This window comes from Molothrus aeneus, chromosome 1 (genome assembly GCF_037042795.1).
Source record: "Molothrus aeneus isolate 106 chromosome 1, BPBGC_Maene_1.0, whole genome shotgun sequence".
NCBI lineage: Eukaryota > Metazoa > Chordata > Aves > Passeriformes > Icteridae > Molothrus > Molothrus aeneus.
The window spans coordinates 129965557-129981692 of NC_089646.1; the positions used below are offsets into that span (position 1 = coordinate 129965557).

The following is a 16136-nucleotide window of genomic DNA, read 5'->3' on the forward strand; positions in this document are numbered from 1 at the left end:
TTACACACAAACTCAGTAAAAATTCTGAGAACATTTTCAACAGCTACTACGGATTACACTGCCTATTTTACTGAAATGGCCATTAGTGCCTGAACAGATGGAGAACAGGCAGAACTAATTCTGCAATGTGCAAGAATTTGCTGCTTGCACAGATTTCTGAGCACAGTTAATTACTGGAGTTTAATTTACCCAGGATTCAGTATTCTAAATGATATAAATTACTTTATGATTATTATGTCTAAAGATTTCGGTTCCAACCTCTGCTATATGCAGCTCATCTAAATACAGTTACAGATATAAACAACCATTTTCCACAGATGACAAACAAAAACAGTATCCACAGTGTTTTACCTCTTCTCCTGAGTGGGATTTGGAAATAAAAAGCTGTGGCCTATAATAGATTTGATATGATGTATCATTGATTATTGTTGTCTTATCTTCTATTTGTAGAATTTGTATACCTTGTCGAACCATGGAAGAAATGCAGAATTCACACAACTGTAAGATAGTGAAATTGTGATGAAATGAAAATTGTGATGAAGTCACACAAAAATACAAAAGGTAGTGAAATGTAGCAATAGAAGTGCTGCTCTCTTTCTAATCAAAGAAATTCTCCCTATATTCATGCACTTTGTAACTGGAGCCACATCACGTACTTTTGAAGTTGCATCTGTCAATGTTATCCAAACAAGATTGAAAATTCATTAATTCTTTTTCCAGGAGATATTTTATTATCTTTATGGGTTGCACAGTATGTTTTTGGCAATCTAATTCTTTAAATTATATTTCATACATTGTTTATACTCTCTTTATGTTGGACATATATTAACATAATTAGGGAGAAGCTTTCACACTGCATACATTTGATTGTTTTATCTGCTATATGACTTTGTTTTTACATGATAAAGTTACAAATCATTATGATTTTCTTCTAACCTTTTGATGACCTGGAAAAGCACCGAGTTTAATTTCAGCTTCAACAAAACCTTCTTCATCCAATGTTACTACTTCCTCATTATCAGCATCCTTCCATTTTGGGGAGGTCACATTATGAACCAGTTTAATTGCCACTGATTTGTGCACAGTATTAGTGTTTGCCCAGTATATTCCAACCTGAAAAGCTTCCTGCAAGTGAAAAAAGGACTGATCGTCAGTGGTTCACAATTTGATACATTTCTACTACACTTCTAAATGTACTTTCCAGTAGGCAGTGAATACAATTTCCTGCCTTTCTCCTTCTGATTCTTTCTATGTGGTACAAGGATAGATGAAACCACAAGGTGGATAAGGAACTGATCCTCACAGGAAATCAAGGCCGTGGTCTACACTGAGATGTGTTACTAGGCAGACCTTTTGTTTATTAACAGACATACATGGGGGGAAAAAGATGACAGAATAAACAGGAACTATCAGATTGCTCAAATGGAATTAACAAGCTGCTGTGTCAAATCACCTTAAATATTTCAAAATTAAAGAATATAAAAGTTATAATTAAAAAAAAAAGTGCATGGCCAAGATACGTGGAAGATCTGTTACACTGAATTAAGGAAGGCAGGCATTCTAAAAAAAATCTTCCTCTATTTTAATTCATTCTGTATCATTATCAACTTTTCTTGGTAACATTAAAAGCTATGAAATAACATTACACAAAGTGCTCCCAAACCAAATATGCCTTTCAGGCCGTCAACTTTGCTACTGTGGTCAACAATTTCTCAAGTGACACATTGACACAAAGTCTTTACTTGGCCTTTATAGCAACCTTCTTGGGCTGCTACCTTACAGCCATGCTGCAGATTCTTTGGCTGAACTGAGAGGAGGGGAAAGGCTGCTGATGGAACAAAGGCCTTCTTCCTACAGTGTCTTGTGGACAATTTTTAACTATGCATCTTTAGGATGCTGTTTTTTAAACATTGCTACCAAGTATGTTGTGCTACCCACTTGGAGACTCAGTCAGTGGGGTGAATACCCATTGTTATTGCTAGTCTTTATCATATGACTAACAGACAAACAGACACAGTAACTGGAAAGTGGGAATCATCTGGAGTAGTAACAATTCTTCGGTGTGTTTAGCAGACCTGTGCCTGCTAATGTGAATGGCAGAGTTACCTTGAAGTTGGGAGGTATAATTACTTTCCCACTAGGTACTTGAAGAAGAATCTTCTCTCCTTCAAACAGCCAGAGGTCCCACTTGGACTGATTGATAAGCAAAGCCCAGGGCAGGACTTCAATCAGCAGAGTTCTCACACAGGGTTTCCACACTGACAGCTTTACCCGCATTGGACTATCCCACTGGGAGAGCTGCTCATTGCTGTCAAAAACAAATAAGCAAAAACTTAAAGTCAAAGGAATAATGAATTCAAGATTACAAATGCTAAGGTGTCTTCTTCAGAAATTTACAAGGCTTTTCCAGTTGTGAGATAGAAAAACTTCTCTTCTTACCTTATCATTCTGGAACACACTGAGATGCTGTCAGAAAGGTCTAGATAGGTGTAGGCTATAAAGGCATATTTTTAACTCTACAAGCTCAGCCTGAATTTAGTCAATTAATAAATGCCTTAACAAAGTTACCACTGTCGCTCAGAGCTAAACCTGTGAACTTTTGTAGTCATCAAATCACATTTCCTTTCTGTTTCCCCAACAACTACTTGTACAGCAACTCCCTGTTTCTCTAATGAAACAAACAGCAGCTGAATAAACAACAGCCTCTAGAGCTGGAGTAAAGAAAGTGCATTCACAAAAAAATGGTTCCATTTTTAAAAAATCCATACTGATGCAATCTTCTCAGTGTAAACAAGGGCAGCCCCAAGGATGACCTAATTTTTTTCCCCAACTGCCACAGATTCTGCAGTTTACATGCAGGAATGATGTAACTGCTGAAAATATATACAATGTTCATCACATATAGTCTTCCAGAATGTGGTTTCAGTTTATTTGGAAAGGCAATGCAACAGTCATGAAGAAGGTTTAGCAAGGAATTACCTGTCTGAATCCTTCCTGTTATAAGGCCATGCAGGCTGAGGAGGACTAGCAATGCCATAGAACTCAGAGAGCACTTGGCCCACGCTGCCACCCGGATTGGATTTACTTGCTATCTGTTTAATCAGAGTGGTTGAGATGGGGACTGCACACTCAGATGGATCATCTTCTTCCCTGTTATTGAAAACAAACTCAGTCACTTGCACAACAAGATCAAGCATAAGCATTGACATTTTCTCTAATGAGGCTTCCAAAGTGTACTCTGCAGCAAGAACACTCTCACAGATGAATCAAGTTACGATGTCCAACAAGTTCTTGGGAATTTACTGACATGCATGGATTTGTTATCACACTGTAATGACCCTAAAAACTCTTCAGTATTCTCAAAAGACCATTTCAAGATAATTCAAAAAATTTATTTTTTAAAACACAAGAACATGGACTGCTTAATTAAACAAATGCCAGTGTGCTTAGGATAGTTACAACAAATTTAATATTTCCTCCGATACAATTTCAGCTACATATGCTTATTCAGTCATATCCCCTCTGGGCATGGCACACTTTTGGAAAAAAAAATGCAAAAGAAGTTTAAGTGTAAGTTATTCTTTCTTTTCCATAAAAATGAACCATTTTCAAGGAAAATGAGGATTTTACCTGGCTTGAAAAGTCAGGTGGTGTGTAAGATCAGGTTCTATATTTTGCAGTGCTTTCTCTTGTCCTTTCCCTGGAATCACTTGTGTTTCATTCAGTCCCAGGCTTCTTTTCTCTATATGTAAGATAATAGGGTCTGGAAGATGGCTCCTTACAATGAAAAGAGGGCTGAAAACAATCTACAAAAAGAAAAAATACACCGATTTAAAGCCAATTTTATTTCAGTATTACAACATTGAAACAAACTATTGATAAATGTTTACAGTGGGTCATTCTGACCTTAATTTATTATATGACACATAAGACTTTAACATTTAGATTTCAGAAACATTAAATGTACTTACTAATCGCTGTTGCACATGTGAATTGGGCTCTAAAGTCAAAACTGTGCACCACACATATGTAATTGAACTCTTTGAAGATGGTACCTGTTTGTAGAAAGATCAGTATTACACTATCATTATTCAGGATAACATTCACTATTTCATTATATCAAAGAGAAGTCTAAATGTGCACTGCTCAATTCTCTGAGCCATTTTTAATGCTCTATTCCACATACTCATTTCTCATCATACCTGAATGACAGTGCTGTGTTCTGTGTGTTTAGAACTTAGACATACATCTTGGGACCAGTCTTCATCTCCTGTAGATTTCACGCTCAACTCAGTGAGCTCATTGTTTTCTAGGATATATGAAGGCAATTTCTGCTTGGCTGCAAGGCAGTTGATGTGTTCTTTAACAACAGCCTGTCCATCTTGACTAATGTAATGCTGAACCACTTTCAGTTCAATACTTTCAGAAAGGTAACTACAGACTGTCTGTCTTCCACAGATTAGGATCTAAAACACACAAGAAATACAGCTCTTATGTAAACAATTGTGAAAAAAATAGTCAAAATTGAATTAGAGAGTGAAAACCTGTAGAAGAATAATGTCACTGCTTTAGGTTTCCCCAAGCACTGCTGAAGGCAGTGAGTAGTAAAACATTATTTTTATTGGCCAAATGTATGTCCAATTTCATAGAAATCTAGGCATTAAAATGCTTGAAATATTGCAAAGGCAGTATCCACACTTGAAAGAAACACGTATCCACTTTCCTTCCCACTGAACTCAGGAGTACTGCCCATGGCTGACAGTTCTGGTTTGGATTTTAAGAGTTCTGTGATGGTCTCTGAATGTTGAGACATTTCTGAGCAGTCACAGGGATGTACTTCAGAAAGTTTTCTATGGATACCTCACATTCCCATCAAGCCAATGATCCAGAGCTTTCACAGTATGTCTGCCATTCTAAAGCTTATAATTTCATTAGATGACTGTAACTGTTTCTGTACTTAAATGCACACACCTAGAAAATGACCAGATTAGACTCGGCATTGTTGCTGTCCATCATGCATGAATTGTTTACTGTAGAGATGTACCTGACTTTTTCCAAGCTATACCAGGGAACACCATTCCATGTGTATCCCTGCTGTACAACCATCATAATTCCTTTTTTCATGAATGGGGGCACACAGCATAGCTACAGCCCACCATGTGAAATCTCAGCAGGGCTTTCAGTGACACCAGGCACTGCTCCTGTCTGGTAAGCTGTACTGTAGTTGTGCAGTACAGCTCTGCCCATCCATGAGCTGAGCATTTTCTGTCCACCACAAGCTCTGGCTTCTGCCAATGCAGGCAGAATGGCTGCAGTGTTATTACACATCTCTTTACAAACATAGTAAAGGGAAAGTTATTGCACAGCAGCTAATTTTCAAATGTTAATTTGGTAATTCTTTTATTTTAAAAAATATGTAAGCCTGAATTACTACCCAGAATATATTATGAACAGTTTCTTAAAAAAATTAAGAGAAAAATTTGTTTCTCAAGAGCTCAAAACATGTAAGAGATTATGTAACTTAGCACTGTCAGAACTTATGAACCACGCAAAGGGATGTTTACTGGAGCATATAAAATACATGTTAGTAACTGAGATTTTAAATGCTAAGATTGACACCAAAGTGAAGAAAAAAGGTTGTAAAAATTCCCCAAAACAGCCCCAAAAGACTGCTATACTTGTTTTTTGCAGATCCCAGTAGGAGAGAATAAATAACAAAATGACTAATTCATGAATAGGCAACAGTTTAAATTACTCATGTTATTTTTTCCTAACTGGATCAAATCCTTACTTGCTTCTGCACTCCACTGAGCTGCTGAACCTTGATAATAAGTGATGCTGTCCGGCCCTTGTACTGAATGGTGCGAATAAAGGTCCCTGTATTGTCCACACTGAATGGCTCAGACCACCGCCAGTTTCCCCAGCCTTCAATACAGATGTGCAACAGCTGGAAAGAAAGAAATTACTACTTCAATACATAACCAGGAAAAAAAGTGCCTTGCAGTAGGATATAAATTCCCATGACAGAGAAATATTCTTGGTTTGAAATCCCAGCAATGCTAAGCACACCAGTTGTCTGAATGATCCATTCAGTCTGTAATTCTGTGATTTCAGACACAATCAGAAGCAACAATACCATAAAATGGCTCTGAATCATGCATTTCTATAAATTACCTGCTTTAGCAGTACGTTTAACATCTAGGCACACAACTGTTCACAAAAAAAAGGGCAAGTAGACTAGAGAGCATAAAACAGGAAATAAGAGATTTTCTTCACTGCCTTTGAAATTGTTCTAGAAGCCCATTCTATTACCAGCAAGGTGATATGAATGCAGGTCCATGCCAGATTTTTTGCCTTCAGAATAAACCAGAAAATTAGGAATACCCTTCCCTTTGAAAATAAAGAAGGACTTGTATAGCTTGCATGTATGTGTCTGTTAAATGCAGAATGTGGTATATTGCTGAGAGATGGGAAACATTTCATTTCTTACACAAATGTGGTGGTAAGTTCAAGCTTGACTGCATGAGAAGAAATTTAACTGCATAATTATACTCCCTATGTGATTCATTCCGGAAAAGGAGTGGCTTTTTTCCAGTTTAACTTAAATCACTTCCAGAGCAATACAGTCTTTCATCATTTGAAGAGCCTTTCATCCATTTACCCACCATACGCACTTACCTCTGTCCCATGGAGATTCTTTAAGCCAGAGTAGTGAAAATTGGTACTGTTCCATGTAGGTCAATGAAGTTACATAAATTTACACCAGCTGAAGATCTGACTATTTAGCTCTGTATAGATCTTTTGTGGCTGTGCAAACTTAAGGATGTGAGTTATATATAAGGGATCAAAGCAATAAGCATTCTGGGTAAAATTTATTCTTTGCAGAGGGCCAGCACAGAGCCTAAGCATCACTTAAGTTCTTTAAAACAGTCATATGAAGGCCTTGTGGGAGTTCTCTCTTGAGGGTTGAGTTTCACTCTGATTTTGGACATCTGTCATTAATTAATTTAAGTAATTGAGAACAGGATCAGGCCCAAAGATTGATTAAAACTGGAACTTGTAAATACTGTGTTCTTCCATGATTTGTTTCCAGAAAGGGATAGCATTCACCATGGGTCTGGTCAGTTGGACTTAGTGAAGGGCTGGATGTTGGGGTTTCCTTCACTGTTTTAAGAAACAACCACAGCAATAACTTTCAAAGATATTACAACTCAGTAGCCTGTTTGCAATTTGTGGTATCCTCAGCACAAGTTACACACAGAACAATAACATTCATTCAGTGGGTGGCTTTTGAATTTGCAAGAGTGATGACTGCTGCATTCAGATTCAAATGAGTTTTATGCTGGAAGCACAAAGGCTGATACGTGCCCGTGTGTGCAAGGACAGGCATCTGGATGTGCACACGTGTGGGCACAGCTTTATTTTCAAGGTTATGTTGAGGGAGGCTGTACACTAGGACAGCCAAACTCATAAACAAACATGTCACTTAGATTCTGAAGCATTAGTTAAAGAAAAGGAAAATGAAAACAATAACAAAAAAAATCCAATTGCAGTGGCTGGAATCTGTTCAGTTTCTCACAGAGGCAGCTGGGAATAAATCTCATCACATATGAAAATTAGAAGAAACATGAAAACTGTTTACTTTGGAGAGAATGGTAGCTGGAAATGACAGCCAAATAATGAGAAAAGGTACTTAAGTGGTCAGCCTCAGCTACAGGCCCACAAAATACTGTGTGCTCCAAAGATAGACGTCATGTAAATGCCATAATTGACAATTAGTAATTACATGTAGCTACAACACTAGGATGTCTCCCACCCTGTATAAACAGCTTTGCTCACGAGTTGAATGTTCCCAAGGAACGTGCTGTCAGCTTTCCCTGAGCAGTCATTAGCTCCCAAATGCTGCCTTACTAATTTTCTTTGTAGTGATTAGTCTGCATTTAACTTCAAGATTCAGAAAGAAAAATAAAGAAGAGCTATTGGCATTTTCTTATTTAACAAACATACAATTTGCATACTGGTAAAAGTGAAGGATACGGCCTTCATAATTTACTTTAAAGATATCTAATATATTTGTATTAATGACCTAACAGTGTAAGAATTGGGTGCTGTGTAACTTTACTTTTGAGCCAAGAAACTGCATTCCATGAAAACAAAAAAAGGATCTCTGAATGATTATTTAAGTGTGAGATTTCTGGAAAAGATGTCTAGAAATAATGGCAGTGATTTTAGAGAACTAAGTAATCAGACATTAGCATCATTTTAGCAGAAAACAGATTTACAGATTCACTCAATTTTCTAATTTGGAAGGGACTTGCAAGGATCATCAAGTCCAGCTCTTAAGTGAATGGCCCATACAGGGATTGAACCCAGAACCTTGGTTTTATTTGCACCTCACTGTGACCAAACAGGAATCAAAGTGACCTGATACTAAAGATTTGCAATAATTGTCATTAACTCTTTCATCGATCAAGCTTTATGCTAATTCTAAAAATTTATTAGACACTCTGTTCAAAAAAGTTCAATGAATATAGCTAGGTATGGGACATATATTAGGAGAAAAGAGAATTAATTGCATTAAGGTACAAAAAAAGAGACTTCAAAGCATCCTAAGAAATACAATCCATTGATAAGCGAAAATTTGTAGCTTAGAGAGAATTTAAACAGACTATCTATTGTATACGTGAAGATAGGCACTCATTAGTGTAAATATTTGATTTCTGCATTTTCTGTCAGGGAAATATACCAGCAGATAACCCAGAGAGTTTTGTTTTGACTAGACTTGGCTGGGGCTTGGATTTGTAATTCTTAGCCATTATGGATTTCTGTTTTGAGAGGAATAGAAATTACTTCAAGGAAGGTGGATTAAGATGAAACTGCTCTTACTGGAGCAAATGGCTAGAAAAGCATTATCTTTAAAATAATGTCTTTATCATGCCTCTTCACAGAATGTTTCTATGTGCTCCTCAAAATTTACTTAGGTTTTCAGCTAGAAGTGTGAGTGAAGGGTATGATCTGAGTAAATAAAGCTGTGTGTCATATGACAAAGCATAAGGAATAAAATGGGGGATTAAAAGTGAGACTAAGAATTCAGCTTGTCCAGAAAAGGCATCAATTTTCAGCTGTATAAGTAATTTAAAGCTTGAGCCTTTAAAATGCTTAGTGATGCAAATTTGATTTCTACTTTGCTTGTAGATTCACCAGACTTAGCTTGGTTTCACCAAGGTTCTTTAGACTGTATTTGTCTTCTAAGTGAAACTAGGAAAAGTTTTTTTTTGGGGGGAACAAGGGTAATCGCTATGAATTCTGAGAGTTTGGGAAGAATCAGGTGAGGACCAGGTAAATGGTGTGGGAGCAGTTGTTATTTTCAAAGATAGAAGATAGTAAAATAAAAGCTGTGATAATGCAGCAGCACAGAGGAAGTGTAGCTCTGGAGATGGAGCTGAATTCTAAGACTTGAAGCTAAAGAAATTTTTAATTGAAAAATTAAAAGAGAAGCTTGATTTGTATTTTTTACTGTGTTTTCACAATACAAGGTGGCTCTTGATTAGGATTAAGATACACAATAATAAAACCAACTAGTATTTGGAAAAACAGTGAATGAAATATTTATTCTGCATACTATCAACTGCAGTGGCCACAAAAGTAGCTTGAACTTCAACATCACCTGCAAAGCAGACCTGAACCTCACAGGTACAAACTCACCCTAAACATTGCAGAAAAGTCTTTTGGTTAAGGAACAGTAACCAAATTATAAATGTTCATGGATAATATTAATCCTTATCTGCCCCAGATATTATCTAGAAATTCAATTACATGTAATACAGTATGAGCATTGATTTAGAATGCAGGAACCCCAAAAAAAGCAATAGTACTCTTCTCACTGTGTGAACAGTATAAAATCACATACAGCTTTTTTTGCCTGATGTTGTTCTCTAATGACCTAGGAAGGATTATGTAAAGTACAAGAGATTGTTCAGAGAACTTGTAACCTTCCTCAACAGTAAAAAGAGAAAATATCCCAATAACAACTGATATATAAGTTACAGTTTCTAAGGTTTGAACCCAGAGCAGTGCATGTAATTTTTCACATTATGTAACCCAATATCTAAAAGAACAGCAACTTGGAAGTAAATAACAATGAATTGTGATCCTGCTGCAACATGAATCAAACTTTGGTTTCAGTCTTTTTTTTTGGTAGAACAAGGAGGAAGTTCTCATATAGCAAATTTGCTATTTGTAAAACTACAGTAGCCTTTAAAAAGTATGTTTATAAAATTTAGAATTTGTGTTCACAGACACACTATTTAAAATAAGAAAAATTTTAAATATGTTCCAATGAAGGTACTAATAATGTACTAACCAGTACTAATATCTACTCGAGACTTTGTTAAATGTATGATCAAAAAAGTGATAGATATATTTTCCCTCAAATTCTATAAAGTAGCAATAAAATGACACAGTTTCAGGCATATGTACTTACTTTGATAAGAAATAAATATATTTTATTAATACCCACATTCTCATTGAAGTCATTGCCCAATTCAACATAGCAACTGATCTTTTATCCATTATAGCTGCTGCTTCAAGTTAAAGACGATGAAAACTGAAAATGTGTAACTGTTACTGTAACCCTGGAGGGAGAATACAGAAAGGTTTGAGAACTGCTACCTTCTTAAAACTTTTACTATGCAACATTATGTTTTGCATAGAAAGCACACCAGTGAACTTAAATCCATCACTCTGGGCTTCCTCAGAGGACTCTGCTGAAATTTGAGTGTGGGGAAAACAACTAGTAATAACTAGCACATTATAGACAATTTCTGCTGTCTGTTCATAAGCAAACAATCTCTGCAGAATGCATTCAGGGGACTCTCACATGGATATCTGGTTTTTACATTTGCTGTGATCCCTAGTGGGACCCTCCAATTGCCTACTGTCTTGCAAGACAGAATTCCTTAACTCTGAGTAAATTACTAGGAAGATCTGATCTCTTCTAACTTCAGAGTTTCACCCTATGTATCATATGCTCCAGTTCATCTAAAAAACACAGCTGTCTTGGAGACAAACATGACTTTTGATGTAACTGGGGCCCATCCCACAAAACAATGTGAAGATCAAGATAAGGAGTGCAGACTTGATCCAATAATAATGTAGGAGCCAGTGTTGTCTGTAGAGCACAGGAATGATGTATCTTCTCTTCCCTTTTAATGACATCTAACAGACCTCTAACTTTCATTAAAATCTGCAGAAGGAACTCGCAAAATCTGGCAGCTTTAGATAGAATTGCTTAAAGCCTCAAATACCATCAGTTTTGGACCTACCCCAGCTCTGAAAGGGACTATACAATTGGGGGTGTCTTATCCCTAAGGGGGGCCAAACCCTCATGAAATCTGAGGAAAATGTGGGGGATGGAGTGGTGTAGAAGACTGAGCATCGGACCTCAGACTTATTACTGAAATCTTAGCCAAAGTAGCGAGACTTGCAGGAATCAGAGTGAAAGTTAAAAGGGAAAGGTTAGGTTCCCTGAAATGTAAAGGATCCAGGCAGGGAAAAAAGGAAGGAAGCAAGGAGCTTTAAGTTAAGCCAAACAGTTGGAGGGACACCATCAAGAGCTGATAAATCCAAATCCTTGGTGTGCTGTAACTGTTTTTGTAACATAAAAAAGTTGAAATTTTTAAAATTTTAGCCTATAGTTTCATTAATAATAAATTAATTCTAAATGTAAATAAATAGTTATAAAACTATCTGCTAAAATATATATTTTAGGTGTATATATATTTAATTGTGTTAAAGAATTTAAATAGGCAATTACCCCATCTCTATTCTTAATTAGCAAAAGAAAAATGGAGAATTTTATTGATGTGAATGTAGAAGAAATACAATCCTTTTAAAACTATTTATTTTCATTTAACTGAACTGCCTTGCCATACTAAAAAAACATTTTGCAGAGGTTAAATAAAGTATTTCATGGCAACCGCTGCTTCTTAGTGCCTGTGTAACAAGAAACATGAGCCAGCCAAAGTTGTGCAAGTTGGTTTTCTTTCCCAGTAAGAGAATGTGGTATCTAAGACCTTGTCCTAACTCATTTTATCCCCAAGAGTAAGTCAAGTAAGTCAAGTATGAACTAATGCCTGGAGGGAAGTCCCTGACTCCAGAAGTATGGATTATTTCACATTTATCTTACAATCTGCTCTCAGAGTTCTTAAAATTCACTAACTTGGCAAGTCAGGAATTATCATGAGAAATGAAATAATTTCATAACTATGAAGTCATCTAGCATTCCATGAATATGACACTCAGAGGGTTTGTCCTTGCTTGGGCATTATTCTGACCTTTGGATAACAAGCTGCTAGATAGTTTTGCATGGAAACAATTAGAAAAGTGCCACAGTATAACAGGGACAACCTGATGTCTTGATTGAGTTGTTGTTTTCATTTCAAGGGTTTGTATTAATCATTAAAAAAATGTACAGGACAACATTTGTAATAATATTTAAACCAACTTTTTTGTATGATTTAAAATGACAAGGGATTGTACTGGTTAGATGAACTGCCATTCTGAATGCTGTATTTACAATGGACTTGTATTGGCAAATGAAAAGGCTTACAGGGAAATGCCAACGTTCTCTCTTTACAAGACCTTTGTAAAGAAAATTTGGTTCTATCTCAACTGTGTGTAAAAAGCCTCTGCTCCCATGTAGTTTCAGTGAAATTACTTCAGTGCTGTTTTTTAATCTCTAGATTTCCCAGCAAGACATGGCTGTTTAAAAATGTTAGGGGAGCAGAAATCATGTTGAAATTATTCCAAAGGCTGGGACAAGGGAAGCAGAACCTCCCTGCCAGAGGAGCCTGCTGGCCAGCAGTGTGGCTGAGTCAGTAGTCAGCTGTTGGCTTTGCCATCTCCTGGGACATGGGAATCCATCATGACACTCCTGACTTTTTATCAGCCCAGTTCTTCATTGAATCTAAATCTGATCAGAGCAAAACAGAATGGGGAAACCCTTTGACATCACCAACTGTTAGCTGAAGAATGAATATCTGAAAAATGAATCTGAAGCTCCTACTGTCCTCTCACCCATTCCCTTATGTGTGATTTGGGCTTCTGATGGACTTTTCCACCTTTCATCCTGCACTTTTGTTTTTCATTTAATAAGAAACTTAAATAGCAGCCATGAAAATGGAATGTTTTGCACTGCTCAAGTCTGTGACTGAAAGCACAGTTTAAGTTTTCCAGGTGTTAGATGTCTAATGCCATTTATTCTGATGGTGGGTTTTAGCAGTTCAGTTGCAACTAAGAGAAAGTATCAGTAATGAGCTGTCCTTTTAATTCTTCAACTTTTCACTTGCTTGAGATAATCTTCATTTTTAAGACTCCTTCCAGTTTGAACCATTACTGAATATACATCATACTCAGAACTACACCTTTTGTAGATCTATCTAAAATGAGGATTCTCACCACTGAATAATTTTATATAAGTAAGCAGAAAATGAATGTAAGAATTTTTTAAGAGGAAAGCCTTACTTAGTTCTCAGTTTATTTGCATTACTTTAAATATTTCCTTCTTCTTCTTCCATGTATTTATGAAAAGGTTTAAATCTAATTTTGGGTGGTTGCTACAAATGCAAGTGATAATTGGTTATGAGTTACAGGTTACACTTATTTAGCTTTCTTTCTCCCTCACACAACCAAGGGAAATTACAACAACTGTAATCCTAAGTCACCTGATGAGTGGAGATCTTGTCCCACACTCTGACACGTGCCCAGCTGCACAGAGCACAGTCACCACTTGGTTTGGTCACCTGTGGGATGGGGCATCACAGGCGCTTTGCGTGTATGAGAAAAAGTGTCTTTTAAAACCTGGAAAGGGACATACGCTACTCCACAGCCTCAAAGTCTCCAAAGGCCTCTCTCTGGCACTATGACACCAGCACACACTTTTTATAACAGCTCCTCTGTTGCTGGGCTAAGATGGTCCTTTATGAGCTTGGCTTCCTCTTGACTTACGCCCTGACTTCAGTGTCAACTGCAATTGTTTACTTTGGCAGATTTTGCTCTGCACTGATTACCACATTCATGTAAAATTCAGTGGTTTTGCATATCCATCAGCTGACATGTGAATGAAAACCACAGTAAATTTGCCATCTCTGCCTCCCAGTGCAACTTGAAACTTGTCAGTGGTGAAAGTGGGCACAAGTCCTGTTTAGAATTACAATTCAAAATTTGCCTTTTTTCTCACATACTAAGACTGGTATTTCTTAGGGCTCTAGAGGAGTTAGGAACTCCCATTCACCACATTCCTCCTAGGATCTCTTAAAATTTTAGTAATTTTTCAGGGCAGGACTACTGCTCAGCAAATGGGGTGGCACAGCTCTGTAGTTTCATACTCAGCAGGAGCTGGGTATATACTCAGAAAAGAGAAGAAATGGGTTTGCTGTTTCACAAACACTTTTTAAATTAGATTTAAGTTCTTGTCCTGTCATGAACAAAGATGAGAAGTCTATTTTTTACTACCTCCCAAGTGTTCGTCTCCTCTCCCAAGTACCAAGTAACAGGACAAGAGAAAATGGGCCTCAAGTTATGCCAGGAAGGTTTAGATTGGAAATTAGGAAAAGGTGCTTCATGGTAAGGGTTGTCAAGCATTGGAACATGCTGCCCAGGGAATGTCTGAGTCACCATCCCTGAAAGTCTTTAATGGATGTGGCACTTAGGGACATGGTTTAGTGGTAGACATGGTTTAGTGGTAGCATTGGGTTGGACTCAATGATTTTAAAGGTCTTTCCAACTTAAATGATTCTACAGTTTCACTGAAATACTTCCTGTTGATAGTTTAAAAGTATTTTATTTCAGTTTCAGTGTTTATCCTTAAAACAAAAAATCCCATAACCCAGAAACTGTATCATTTAATCTATATAAGTGGGGTGTTTTTGACAATTTCAAATCTTTTCTAAGGGAAGCATTAAGTTGAGAGCTTTGTCCAGTTTGACCCTCTTCTGCAAACAATTTCAGTGAACAGATGCTTCTGGTAAAAACAACTGGTTAAAAAAATTCCCCAAATCTCTAATGTACATCTCAGGAAACAAGGATCACTTAGTTATAGAAACCTGGCAAGTTGTCTTTCCTTTTTTCAGAAGCTTCACACAACTGCTTTGTTTTACAAAAAGTGCACATCCAGTTCTACCCTTGAGCAACTTTTAAAGACTTCTGGCTTTCCTCACACTTTGTTTACCTTTTCTCTGTGTTGCAGCCCCAGTGTGTGACTCCTGAAGGAACTGGAGCTTTAGAGATGGTTGAGACCGCAGAGAAAACCAATGAATCAGTGCATGAAGCCACCATCAGCTTTAGCAAAGGCTGCCCTGGAAGGGCTGTTTCTGACATACCTGTGGGGACTTGTGCGAGCGCCAGCTGTACTGGTGACTGTGGAGAGTAGCCAGCAAAATATTCTCATCAGTGTCCACCTGGCCAAACCTCAGCGTCTCTTGGGTGTCATTACAGATCACAAAATGGCTGAAGACAAACTCCTCTGCCTCAGGGCATTGGTTCTGAAAGGAAAGGGATAGGAAAGCCAGGAAGAATCAATGTCAGTTGCAGGACATTTGGCAGCTGCCTGCCCAGTGGCGACTGTTAACAACACAGAAATGCAAGATCTCTTCCCTCAGCTTTGGCCTCATAATAATCTCTGCAAAATCTAGTTTCTGGGTTGGCAAAATATATCCTAAGACTTCAATTTTACTTTATATTTCTGTAATGCAAATCTTAAAAATTGAAAACAACAATAAAACTAGATTTTCTAATTTGGGTAAACAACTTCAACATTAAATTCAGTGGGAAATGATGTTACATAGGGCAGACAGGGTACAACAGGCTGAGCAGGGAGGAATGAAGAGGTTTCTCAGTGCTTGACAGCTGAGCTCTCAGGCCAACAGGTTTACAGTTCCTCTTCCCCAGCTTCGGCTTCTAATTTGAAATATTGCTGTGGATCAGCAGAATATTCCCTCTTTTCTGATACCACTTGAAAAGACAAATAAAGGAGACATGAGTAGAGTATTTTCACAGCCCCATGAGACTGGTTTAAAAATGTATCATGCCATTTATTGGGAAAAAAAAAGTATTTTAGATTTTACAATATTTTTTCT

At 37.2% G+C, this 16136-nt stretch overlaps 1 protein-coding gene across 1 annotated transcript in view; it reads right to left on the reverse strand.

Moving 5' to 3' along the window:
* Window positions 1–16136, reverse strand: part of VPS13B (vacuolar protein sorting 13 homolog B) — a 433987-nt gene that overhangs the window by 31425 nt on the left and 386426 nt on the right. Inside the window, exons 43-51 of the mRNA XM_066565010.1 lie at window positions 15381–15542; window positions 5792–5947; window positions 4203–4466; window positions 3972–4055; window positions 3631–3806; window positions 2980–3150; window positions 2107–2308; window positions 937–1125; window positions 352–498 (exon numbers count right to left, since the gene is read on the reverse strand). Coding sequence (XP_066421107.1) covers window positions 352–498; window positions 937–1125; window positions 2107–2308; window positions 2980–3150; window positions 3631–3806; window positions 3972–4055; window positions 4203–4466; window positions 5792–5947; window positions 15381–15542 — 1551 coding nt within the window. The remainder of the gene's footprint in view (window positions 1–351; window positions 499–936; window positions 1126–2106; window positions 2309–2979; window positions 3151–3630; window positions 3807–3971; window positions 4056–4202; window positions 4467–5791; window positions 5948–15380; window positions 15543–16136) is intronic.